Source organism: Chelonia mydas, chromosome 15 (assembly GCF_015237465.2).
Source record: "Chelonia mydas isolate rCheMyd1 chromosome 15, rCheMyd1.pri.v2, whole genome shotgun sequence".
NCBI classification, from domain to species: domain Eukaryota; kingdom Metazoa; phylum Chordata; order Testudines; family Cheloniidae; genus Chelonia; species Chelonia mydas.
In genome coordinates, this window is record NC_057856.1 from 24775193 (window position 1) to 24788155 (window position 12963).

At 39.3% G+C, this 12963-nt stretch overlaps 1 protein-coding gene across 1 annotated transcript in view; it reads right to left on the bottom strand.

Moving 5' to 3' along the window:
• DNAH10 (dynein axonemal heavy chain 10) overlaps positions 1–12963 on the bottom strand; it is a 98126-nt gene that overhangs the window by 44057 nt on the left and 41106 nt on the right. Inside the window, exons 31-44 of the mRNA XM_037878565.2 lie at positions 10803–11072; positions 10542–10725; positions 9442–9576; positions 8879–9031; positions 8276–8464; positions 8024–8170; positions 6807–6998; positions 6289–6407; positions 5928–6086; positions 4346–4481; positions 4085–4207; positions 2128–2262; positions 1538–1754; positions 307–426 (exon numbers count right to left, since the gene is read on the bottom strand). Coding sequence (XP_037734493.1) covers positions 307–426; positions 1538–1754; positions 2128–2262; positions 4085–4207; positions 4346–4481; positions 5928–6086; positions 6289–6407; positions 6807–6998; positions 8024–8170; positions 8276–8464; positions 8879–9031; positions 9442–9576; positions 10542–10725; positions 10803–11072 — 2279 coding nt within the window. The remainder of the gene's footprint in view (positions 1–306; positions 427–1537; positions 1755–2127; positions 2263–4084; positions 4208–4345; positions 4482–5927; positions 6087–6288; positions 6408–6806; positions 6999–8023; positions 8171–8275; positions 8465–8878; positions 9032–9441; positions 9577–10541; positions 10726–10802; positions 11073–12963) is intronic.

Consider the following 12963-nt stretch of genomic DNA (forward strand, 5'->3'; position numbering starts at 1 on the left):
ATGATGGCACCATTCAAACCCTCCTAAGACCTTGCTGGAGTCCTTCAGCATGAAGAAGGCTATCAAAGCCCAATATTTCTAATTGGAAAAACGGGCAAAAAAAGAAAAACCCCTTGCAGTAAACTTTAAGGCTATTGTTGTATATCACAAAGGAGCAGAAAAGAGCAAAAATATTTTTTTTTGCCTTGTCATTCATCTTCAGTTCCTGAATGAAACACCCCAGAATGGAATCCTGCACTGCACAGGTTATTTATTACTAGGGGGCTATAGATAGCACATTTTAGATTAAAGGATACCAACACTTACCTAGAATGTCAATAAATTTCACATCAAGCTTATGAAAGTATTGAGGAACTAGTTTGCTCCAAGGTATCCACTTTTTTTGATGCCCATCAAAATGAAAGTCATACAAAGTTGGAAGCTGACCTGCAATCCACAATGTGGTTCTCGTTTAACAACTAAAGATCATCTGGGACATTGAAATATTTCAGGAGAAACATCATTTGACTAAGATAAATGTGCAGGGTGAGATTTTGTAATAAGAGGTGCAGCACAGAACTCGCAGCCTGGGGGAGTATCCTATGGTATCTTTAAGTCACTTTGGTGCCCTCCCAATCTTGGGTTACTCCAGGGGCTAGAGAGGCCCTGACAGCCTGTCTAAGTCATCTGAGAGACAAGGTGGGTGAGGTAATATCTTTTATTGGACCAACTTCCGTTGGTGAGAGAGACAAGCTCTCAAGCTTATACAGAGCTCTGCTTCAGGTCACCTCCCTGTAAGCTTGAAAACTTGTGTCTCTCACCAACAGAATTTAGTCCAACAAAAGGTATTACCTCACCCACCTTGTCTCTAATATCCTGGGACCGATATGGCTACAACAACGCCGCGTGTCTACATTATGGCAGTCTCCCCAGACTTCCCACGGCCATAGTGAGCGCTGCCTAGAGACTATGCAGCGCTGAGTGCTGAGGCCTCCCCGAATGCCATTTCCACCCCAGCCCCCAGACCACCGCTATCCCAGGACTTGCAAGGGGGACCCTCAGGAGTAGTCTTGTGGCTGTCTTCCACAGTGTTTCCTGCCTGGGCAATCCTCCCCTGGGTGGAACTCTTCCCAGAGAGTGGGTCAGTACTTAAGAGTCATTCAAAGTCAATAGTAGCAGATGGCTCTCAGTGACAGTCCTTCAAAGAGGTGTCAAAAACACCTTTCTAGCACAAGACAAATGTCTGGAGTGCAGAACAACACGCTGCTCTCAGGCAAGTTTAGACATGATGTTCAACACATCTTGTATTTAACTGTGACACTCTCAGTACATTTCCCAGACCTAAAGCAGAGCTCTGTGTAGCTTAAAAGCTTGTCTCTCCCACCAACAGAAGTTGGTCCAATAAAAGATATTACCTCAGCCACCTTGTCTCTCTAATATCCTGCATACAACATACAATACAAACTGTTTGATACAGGCATATCCCACTCTGTCACAGCTGTTTTTTTTTAAAACAAGGGAAATGTCCCAGGTTAAATTATAAATGACAAAATCCTACCTGGCAGTTCCCCTGGTTTAGCCATGACATTATCATCTTGAACCACTGACATTGAGGAAATACGTTTAATACTTTCATCAAATTTAATTCTTCCAGTATCAAGGAGGGTAGCACCTAAAGAGGAATACAAAGCTTCCAGGAAGTAGCATTCCAGAACATCAGGATCATCGGGTTCCAGCACTACTACGGCTTCCAGCATCATAGTCAACTGCGTCACCTGTCGTAGAAAATTGAGAAACAACGGCTTCAGATGAAGTTCAGAATTATGATGATGTTTAATATGCCTTCTTTTCTTTTCATGCCTTTGGGGCAAGGCAATATATTCAAATGTGTTGTGATGATTTGTGTGCATATAGGTGTGTTTCTGCTAATATAGGTATTCATTAAAGTAAAATAATAGTGTTAGCAACTGACTGTCTTTATTTTAGTGGAAATAGAGGCATATTTTGTCTAGAGGTCATACTGAGGAACACTTTGGTGTCACCGCTGTCATTGGCTTGCTGTGTAAACTTAGAAAAGTTATGTAGCCCCTCTGTGCCTCAGTTTCCCCTTCTGTAGAAGCGTCTTAATCAATACTCTTTATATCTTACCATATTTAAATCTGTTTGGGGAACAACGGTTTTCAGTTTCTCTCCTTGCTTGCCATCCACAATTCCTTCTACAATCATATCAATAAGGTATGGTACGTATTTTTCAAAGAGACGATTTAATTCAACTTGTTCTTGCTGAGAAAAAAGAGATAGGACATAGCCACATAGAAACATTAAAAGCCAGTTTGCTACCTGTCTAACCAACTGTAAGTAGTCTTAGGACTTGTCTAAGCAGCCCCATAATTTGGACTATGAGGGTATGAAATTCCACACACACTAGCATCCTGCGGTCTAACTGCCCTGTGTGGATGCTGCGGGTGTGAATGAGAAGGTATCTAGGTCTGTTTGAAAGATGACTATGTTAACATGAACTAGGTACCTTCTAGTCTGTGCCAGCAGCATCCACATGGGGCAGAGCACAACAATTTGGGACACTCTGCAATTTCCACCCCTATAGTCCACATTGTGACACAGTTTAGACATAGCCATAGAGATGTTCCCTGTACTAGAGGAGGTCTGGGTGTGGTTCCCTCAAGAGATGCAACATCACTCTGTGGGCCAGATTCTCAGCAGGAATAGATCTGAATCAGCCAGCTGAAGGCAGTAGAGCTATGCCAACTTAAACCCACTATGGATCTGGTCCTTTGAATCCAAATCAACTGAGAACACTGAGCCAGCCCAAGGGTTAACTCTCGTAGAACTGAGCTGAATTCACAGAATTCTTGCTTCTCCAGTTTCCAGAGAGATCAGGACATGTTGCAGGAAGAACTTAACCAAGTGAGGAACTTCCAGGTATAGGAGGCCATTCTCTAGATCTCTGCTATAAAACTTGGAGTCTGGTGTCTTTCTGCTCACACTACAACTCTTATCAGCTGTATGAATGGATGACACATATTCATTTGTACATAATACAGGGATACTTGTTATAAATACACTTTAAATAGATTATTCTTTTTTCTGTACAGGTAACCTTATTTTTAACATAGAAACAGACATGGTGGTGTACACTGATCAGATACATCATGATGCCTACTATTTTGTGTTAAAGTACCCTAATGAATTATTGGTATACTGGAAGATTACTACCTTTTATTTGGCATATTATGAAAAATCAGGGGTGGTGAAGATGGTTTCTTGGATTTATTACAGGATTATATTTATTTATTGCTGATAAAATTGGTTGAAGCCAGGGCATGGGGTTTACTCTAGAGCAGTGGTTCCTGAACTTTATTGGCTCACATATCACCTGTGAAGTGAATGGCTGGAACATCAAGATCCCATACCAGCAGTGGAACCCTTTTACTAAAGTATATTATTCTATGTTAGTTCATTTTCATTTCCTTTTATCTTGGGATTTGTCTACACTTAACAAGCTGCAGCTGCATCACTGTAGTGCTTCAGTGAAGACATTCCGTACACCAACAGGAGGGGTTCTTCCATTGGGGTAGATAATCCACCTCTCTAAGAGGTGGTAGCTAGGTTAATGGGAATATTCTATCGACTAGTGCTGCTCTACACCGGGGTTAGGTCAGTATTGCAGAGCTGTGGATTTTTCACCAGCCTGAGAGGCATAGTTATACCACAGTAAATTCCTAGTATAGTCTAGGCCTTGGTATAACAAAAAGCCCTCTTCAAAGCAACATGCAGCATATTACATAAGCAGGGGTCATGGATTCACTACTTTATAATATGAATCGGGTCATTCTTATGACAGTTTTTGGCTTTTATTCTGGAAATCAAGCACCTTCTGCTGATCTGTTTTTATATTGTTTCCACACCAAAGAATTAAAGGTTAACATGCTCATTTTCTTACTGCTCTAATCAAACTTGGTAATAGTGATCTATCTGTATGACAAATGAATTCGAAAGAAATTCAGCCAATGAAGGTGCCACAATTCTATATTTAATTCAGATAGTTTCTGAAATCATTATCTTATCAAAACCAGCAATTTTCTACCTTGTTTCCTCTCTGGTTAAGCCATTTCTCCCAGTAGGGCTTATATTTCAAGTTTTTAGGATCTACAAAGACCATCCCACAACGGGATACGGTAGCAGGAGATGCATATTGTAAGTCTCCAACCTAGAAAACAAAGTTGCAATGATGGCCATAAATAACTTGAAACCATGAAGAGCACTTGTGGCTCCTGCTTTTCAGAATCTGCAGAGGCAGATGTAGTTAACCCTTTATTTGTTGTTAAATGATGTGGTCATTACTCACCTCAAATAACAGAGCACAGTGAGTCTGCAGCCTGATGCGCTCCCCGTTGGCCAAGGTTAACAACTTGTTATCATCCATTACAGAATTCATATTTTCCACCCAGAGAGCATCCACATCTCCATCAAATAAAATGTACCTGTAGACATGTCAGACAAAGGGACACTGAATAAACAAAAAGAAAAGGAGTACTTGTGGCACCTTAGAGACTATCTTTTTGCGGATACAGACTAACACGGCTGCTACTCTGAAACTTGTTGAATAAACAGTGATTCATCTTCAATACTCCCCTCATGTTTTGAAATTAACAGGGCACAGTCTATAGATTTATTTCCTTTTTTAAGTACTATCATCATCATCAAAGATGTTAGCTCAATTTTAGGATAAGCATATGAATTAACCCTAATGGAAGAGATTTAAAGGCTCTCTTGCCCTTTCCATCTACCTGCCTAGTTCCCATTCACCTTACTAGGAGTACTGAGCTCACATTAACAGACTGGCTCAATCTACAGGCTCAATTCTACAGGCTCAATTCATACAAATTTGCTTTTGAGGTTGCTTGCCTGCTGAGGCTCAAGCATTCTCCTGCCCAAGTACAAGAGGAAGATGTTCTCCTTGGGCCTGACCCAAAGTCCACTGACTTTACAGTATATCCACCTTGGAAAAAGCTGCCTAGTGGTGGGGAAAAAAATCACCAAATGTGTGGCACCACATGTGAGGGGGAGAGGACTGAATCTCCACTTGGAAGTTATGGTATACAATAGGGCAGAGGTAGAGAGCTCATAGGCAGATCTCCCCAACCTGCCTCAAACAGCTCCACAATTCCTCCCCCACCTTTATGGCCTCATGAGAGTCACTGAACTCCTCAGCTTTAGTTTCCCCATCTGTAAAACTGAAATATCATTACATATCTCATTCAAAAGGGTTTGTATTAGATGCTGTTTTCAAGTGCTTTCAACCAGAAAACTCTATTTAAGAACTAAGCAATACTGTTAGCTCCCTTCTTCACATGTACAGTGCACAAGGCCCACAAATGTGCAATGCACAGGGCTGCAATTGCAGAAATAATATGTTAAATTTGCGTCTGATGAAAGGCCATGACTATTGCCCAGTTTAAGGTAATTCAATGGAAAGGGAAAAGATAGTAATCTTATGTAGCTTAAAATCACTCTAGTAATTCAAAATAAACTTAAGAGAATGATTCCTTACCTATCAGTACCTGTGGTTCTTCAAGATGTTTTGTCCACATGGATCCACTCATATTGCACCTGCATCTAATGCATGCAAGATCTCATATGTATGAGGCACATGTGCACCAAGACTGGGATCCACATGGACAAAGACTCAAAGAAGAACTGTCAAATACAGGTAACATTTTTAGCAGAAGCTATTGTCCCTACAGAATCAGATTGGGACACCAAACTCTTAGGACAATATCTTTGTTTGGTTCCTATCCTCTGGGTATGTTCCCTTCATTTTTCCTTAGGACTGTTAATCTAATTTGTATTAAACATAAAATAAAGTGACTGTAAAATTCAGAATACATAAAAGTTACTAATATATTTTCTAATTCTTAGGTGGTTACCTTCGCTCTTTCTTATCAGTAGGTTTGTTGATTTCCCTGAAGATGTTTGATAGAACTCCATCTGTCCAATCTCGCGTGGTAGGGTCAAGAATACCATACAGCTCAATCACACTCATGGCTTTAGGGTTCAGCATATAAACCTTTGTCACTAATCCTAGCCTAAGCAGAGAGATAACAGAAAGAACAATATTACCAAACACACCACAGCCCAAGTTGAACTTCACACTAAGCAAACACTACAGTAGGATAAAGTTTTAGGGAAGATCCCAGCATGACCACATAGGACTGCTGCAGTACATTTGTCCTGTAGACTATGCCCTTTTTCAAATTCTGATTCCCTTACATCTACTTCTGTGCTCACCTGGTTTGGGCCTGGCACAAAGTATTAATGACAACAGACTTGCCACCTCCAGTAGGTCCAACCACCATAGTAGTATGACGAGTTAACATTGTCTCATACATTTGAACTACTTTATCCACCTGAAAAATAACATGAACTTAGATAACTGTTTCAGAGTAGCAGCCGTGTTAGTCTGTATCCGCAAAAAAAAAAGGAGGACTTGTGGCACCTTAGAGACTAACAAATTTATTTGAGCATAAGCTTTTGTGAGCTACAGCTCACTTCATCGGATGCATCTGATGAAGTGAGCTGTAGCTCACGAAAGCTTATGCTCAAATAAATTTGTTAGTCTCTATGGTGCCACAAGTACTCCTTTTTTTAGATAACTGTGTATACAAAACTCATATGGGCCAGATTTTCAGTTGGCATATATCAGTATTGCTCTACTGACTTCAGTGATGCCACTCCAATATATACCACATTAGGATTTTACCCACTGTTTACAACAATAATGTTAAACAATTCAACATTTTTTCTACCTGGATTGGTAAAACGACATAACCACCTTCTTCCAGCACTTGTTCTACAGCATCGTTAAAGTTAGGGTAGCGGACTCGAGGACAATCCAGGCCAGGAAACAGGTCAGAGATCAGGCCAAGGAAAAGAGGTACATCTTCAAACACAAACTTAGGAAGATTCATATCTCGGAGAGCTCTCATCAATACCACATCCTAGACAAAACACAACAGAATAGAGAATCCCCAAATATTCAACCAATTTTCAAAAGTGTAAATAACCTAGAAAATATTTGTATAATACCACTATACAATTATTTTAACACAGTGTTAGCAATTTTTACTACATGCACTCCTGATACCTTTAGATAATTATCTTGGCACAAATTACTATTGGAAATAAAAGCCATTTCATCATGGTGAAGCTGATCAGTTTCAACTGGGATTTTAAATAGCATTTTTTCATTATATGACCCAAATTTCCAAACACTGGTGCTGAAATGTCCCAAATTACTCGTTGTTTCTTGAATTAATTCACACAGGCTCACTGTTAACGTACTTACTTCCTTTAGAAAACTCTGCAAAACCCACATTTGGGTATACAAATGTACTGGAAGGTATGGTACAATTAGCAGCTTTGCATGTGCAAATATGGGTTTTGATTATACAACTGGCATATAATCATTTTTGGTGAGCATAATTTAGGTGTTACATTGGAAAATTTTACTCTGTATATTCATCTAGCCTTTGCATCCTAGATATAAACATTAAGGCCCAGATCCTCAAAAATACTCAGGTGCCTAATGGCAGTTAGGTGCCTAAATACCTTTAAGGACCTTGCCCTAAGACCTTCAAACATATGTACAAAGTATATACAAACTAAGGGTTAAAACAGCCATACACTTCCTTTTATCTGCATTTTGTTGGTAACGTAGCTACCCATATTTACATACCCTTTCTGTAAGCACTGCATGTAAGGAGGTGGTACCTGAACGTTGTGCAAGGAATGATGCTGCTCAGTAAGTAAATCATTAAGTGGGAAGACAAATGCCACAGACAGGAAAGCATCCCTATTTCTGTAGCAGATGTACAAACGGCATTCTTGATACAACCAAAGATACCATGAATGAACTGCTACATACAGTGGGTCAGATCCTCAGACAGTGATAATTTCAATGAACCTATGAGAATTTACACCAGTCATACTGGGGCAGTTCCTCAGCTGAACACAATAAGTCTACCTCATTAATATCAGGTGATCCTCTCTTCAGTTCTCCAGCCATCACTAGTACTGACTTGAGAGCACGCAGTCCAAAGTCATAATGATGCTGTTTAGAAAGTTGCTCTCTTGCCAACTTGTATAACACTGTCATCTTTTTGGCAAGGGCCTATTAGAGAGTGAAGACAGAGAATCATAAGAAAGAAGTCCCAATCCACACATCACTCATGTACATGTTTTTATTTTACTTTACTTTGAAGTAAACTTTCCCTACCTTTGCCAAAAGAAAACCTTCAGAAAAGAGCATGATTTCACAGATTTGCTGGAGATCTGGTACAATCACAACCACAGGCCTGAATAAAGCTTTTACAGATTCAGGGAGCTCAGTACGGCCAGCATACCCAGGATTCATGGTGATAAAAATGCCCATTCGTGCATCGAGGGAAATTTCCTGCCCTTCAAACTAAAACATGAAAAAATGTCAGACCATACTGACTCTGACATAAAAAGATAAAATGGCAAAAATTCTTTGCACTTCTCTACTATACCTGTTACCTGAGGATCTCAAAACTTTACAATAAATAATAAATTAAGCCTCATAACTGCCATGTCAGGTAGGTAGGTAGATGTTATTATCCCCATTTTACAGATGGGGAAACTGAGACAGGGAGCGGTTAAAGGGAAGTGCTCATCATCTCTGAAAATCAGGCCACTTATTTAAGTGCTTAAGTATGCACTTAAATACCTAACTCTTAATACCCATGTGTAATATATTTGCACAGGTAAACTGCATCTTACGATAGGCTCCCCGAATCCCATGCCTTAAATACAACACTAGCCTTCTTTCTCAGGAGGTTTTGTGAGGGTGGGTGTTTACCTGAAATGTTTTCAACTGATTCATTAGAGCATTTCGGATTGTCTGGATCTGAGAAGAGATGACTGAAAGCACAGAAGCATCTATACGATTAAATTCATCAAAGCATCCCCATGCCCCACACTGGGCAAGACCGGAGAAAATTTTACCAACTGCCTGAAAACAAAACAAAAACAGCCCAAAAAAACATTCAGCACATTTTGGCATATAGTACATCTGTAAAGGACTTAACAAAGCCTATGGATACTTGTCTGCCTTCCCACTCCACAATCTATTGCTAGGCTTATTCACTCTATGCTGGTGGCCCACAATGAGCTTAGAATCTTATCATCTTGCCACTGATTCTCACTGTTACAAGGCAAAGCCAGAATCCTGAGCTCCAGCCATCTCAGGAACTTAAACAAGAAACAATATTTTTTTACTATATTTAATTTTCAACTGCATGGGATTTGTTTGTAATTAGAATAGGTCTTCTTCAAAAGCTAAGGACAAGTCATTTAGCCTGGTCTTTGTGCATAATGGTGCTAATATCATGTTACCAGAGAACACAGCCTTCCAATTCTTACTTTGAAATCCATGCCTTCGCCGCAGTTTGTTACAACACACAGTAAGCCCAGGGCTTTGGCCAGATCCTTGGTTGTCTCAGTTTTCCCTGTACCTGCTGGCCCTGCAGGTGCTCCTCCCAAAAACATGGATAGAGCCTTTTGGAAATAAACCACAAAAGCAAGGCTGAATGGAGCAGGGTAACACACTGCAATTCAGCTCAAAGGCTTCCTACAGTACAATATAGTTTTCCGATGTGGATATCATATAAACTGACAGGTTTCAGAGTAACAGCCGTGTTAGTCTGTATTCGTAAAAAGAAAAGGAGTACTTGTGGCACCTTAGAGACTAACCAGTTTATTTGAGCATGAGCTTTCGTGAGCTATAGCTCATGAAGTGAGCTGTAGCTCACGAAAGCTCATGCTCAAATAAACTGGTTAGTCTCTAAGGTGCCACAAGTACTCCTTTTCTTTTTATCATATAAACTGTTACACCTGAGCCTGGGTTTGGGTTGTTTAGCAAATATACTAATTAGAAGAGCAAGTCAGTCAGAGACTGCATCGCACTCAGGAATTTCATGATTTATTTCTGCTTCATCCCCGTTTGTGCTCTTCCTTCACCTCCCACAGCTGCCAGAGTGCCTCTCTCCTAGCATTTCCAGTTCTGGCTCCTGCCAGTCAGCTTTTACATTGCATGCACCTCAACAGCCTCTCCAGCAAAGATTGATCCGTAAGCATGGAAAGTCAGCAGAGGATTAGGCAGAACAGAAGATGGGCACCAGAAATCAGAACTGAAAATACTGGCTGAGGTCGGAGTTTTTAGCAGCCAGCAGCAGAGGAACTAGAGATCTCACAAAGTGGCTCCACCATCACTATAATAATGCCTTAAAATGATCAGCTTTCAGCCATGATTTTAAGAAAACAACCAGCCTTGAAGCTGATCTAGCCTTTTACATAGTCTTTAAAAATTTCAAATCACATGGGATTTTAACTGAGTTTAAATATACTTTTATATAATGTGATCACTTGCGGAAACAGAAAGGGGCAATAAAATAATCATGTTGTGAACCCCAAGAAATATATTTCAGCAGAATATCATATGAAAAAATCCCTTTAATATATACCTGTGTGAGCGTTAGATAGATACGATCTGTAAGGGGAGTGATGACTAGTCTTCCATTCAAGCCCATATATTCATAACCATAGGAAAAGGTGCCAGTGCACTGACGCACATTCAGGTCATCCGGCTCTCGATCCCAGTAAAAACGCAGCTGGCTTTCCCATTCAAACTCTCGAGCTTCCATGATGCTATAAAGGAGAAAGCAAAAGATTGTGAGTACAGAATACAATCTCTCTGGAATGATCTCAGCGGGTCAGTGGATTACCTGTCTCTTACAAACGTATCAACAATATCTCTGGCATGGACATCAATGATGAGAACAGTATTGTATTTTTTTCTGTCATTTCTATTTAATGGCTTTGTGATTCGGGTAACCACGGCATCAATCTGCTCGTGCATTCTCTTAGCATAAAGTTTCATTGCCTGTTTTTCTCCTTTCTTTACTTGGTGAAAGACGTCTTCCATCTCCCAGGTCCACCAGACCTGATTAGCAGCCAGCACCATCATGCCTTGATACATCAACATCCAGTCAACTCTATGGAAAATATGGATAATATATTTGAAAGAACAGTTCTACCCTGAATGTTTGGAAAAACTATGACACAAATCTGTCTTTCTAGAGACAAGAGAGCACTCTGTAAAGGTGTCTAATACTATTTTTAAAAAACTAGGAAATTCCCCCACAACAAAACTAACTTGTAGTTAAAGGTTACTAAGTGCAATTAATAACAAGACAAGAAATACCATTACACAAATCATCAACACTAAAAACTAGGGCTGTCAATTAATTACAGTTAACTCATGCGATTAACTCAAAAAAATTAATCCCGATTAAAAAAATGAATTGTGATTAATCGCTGTTTTAATTGCATTGTTAAACAATAGAATACCAATTGAAATTTATTAAATATTTTCGGATGTTTTTCTACATTTTCAAATATATTGATTTCAATTACAACATAGAATACAAAGTGTACACTGCTCACTTTATATTATTATTTTTTATTTCAAATATTTGCACTGTAAAAATGATAAAACAAACAGTATTTTTCAATTCACCTCATACAAGTATTGTAGTGCAATCTCTTTATCATGAAAGTGCAATTTACAAATATAGACTTTTTTGTTACATAACTGCACTCAGAAACAAAACAATGCAAAACTTTAGTGCCTGTGAGTCTACTCAGTCCTACTTCTCATTCAGCCAATCACTAAGACAAACAAGTTTGTTTACATTTACAGGAGATAATGCTGCCAGCTTCTTCTTTACAATGTCACCTGAAAGTGAGAATAGGTATTCACATTGGACTTTTGTAGCCGGCACTGCAATATATTTACGTGACAGATATGCTAAACATTCATATATCCTTTCATGCTTTGGCCACCGTTCCAGAGGACATGCTTCCATGCTGATGATGCTGATTAAAAAAATAATGCGTTAATTAAATTTGTGACTGAACTTCTTGGGGGAGAATTGTATGTCTCCGGCTCTATTTTACCCGCATTCTGCCGTATATTTTGTATTATAGTAATCTCGGATGATGACTCAGCACATGTTGTTCATTTTAAGAACACTTTCGTTGCAGATTTTACAAAACACAAAGAAGATATCAGTGTGAGATTTCTAAAGATAGCTATAGCACTCGAACCAAGATTTAAGAATCTGAAGTGCCTTCCAAAATCTGAGCGAGATGAGGCATGGAGCATGCTCTCAGAAGTCTTCAAAGAGCAACGTGCCGATGCGGAAACTACAGAACCCAAACCACCAAAAAAGAAAATCAACCTTCTGCTGGTGGCATCTGACTCAGATGATGAAAATGAACATGCGTCGGACCGCACTGCTTTGAATTGTTATCAAGCAGAACCCGTCATCAGCATGGACGCAGGTCCTCTGGAATGTTGGTTGGAGCATGAATCTTTAGCGCATCTGGCATCTGGTAAATATCTTGCAACACTGGCTATAACAGTGCCAGGAGAACACCTATTCTCACTTTCAGGTGACATTGTGAACAAGAAGCGGGCAGCATTATCTCCTGCAAATGTAAACAAACTTGTTTGTCTTAGCGACTGGCTGAACAATAGGACTGAGTGAACTTGGAGGCTCTAAAGTTTTACATTGTTTTATTTTTGAATGCAGTTATTTTTTGTACATAATTCTACATTTGTAAGTTCAACTTTCATGATAAAGAGATTGCACTACAGTACTTATCTTAGGTGAACTGAAAAATACTATTTCTTTTGTTTTTTACAGTGCAAATATTAACCAAAAATAAATATAAAGTGAGCACTGTACACTTTGTATTCTGTGTTATAATTGAAATCAATATATTTGAAAACACAGAAAACATCCAAAAATATTTAACTAAATCATATTTATTGTTTAACAGTGTGATTAATCACGATTAATTTTTTTAATCGCTTGACAA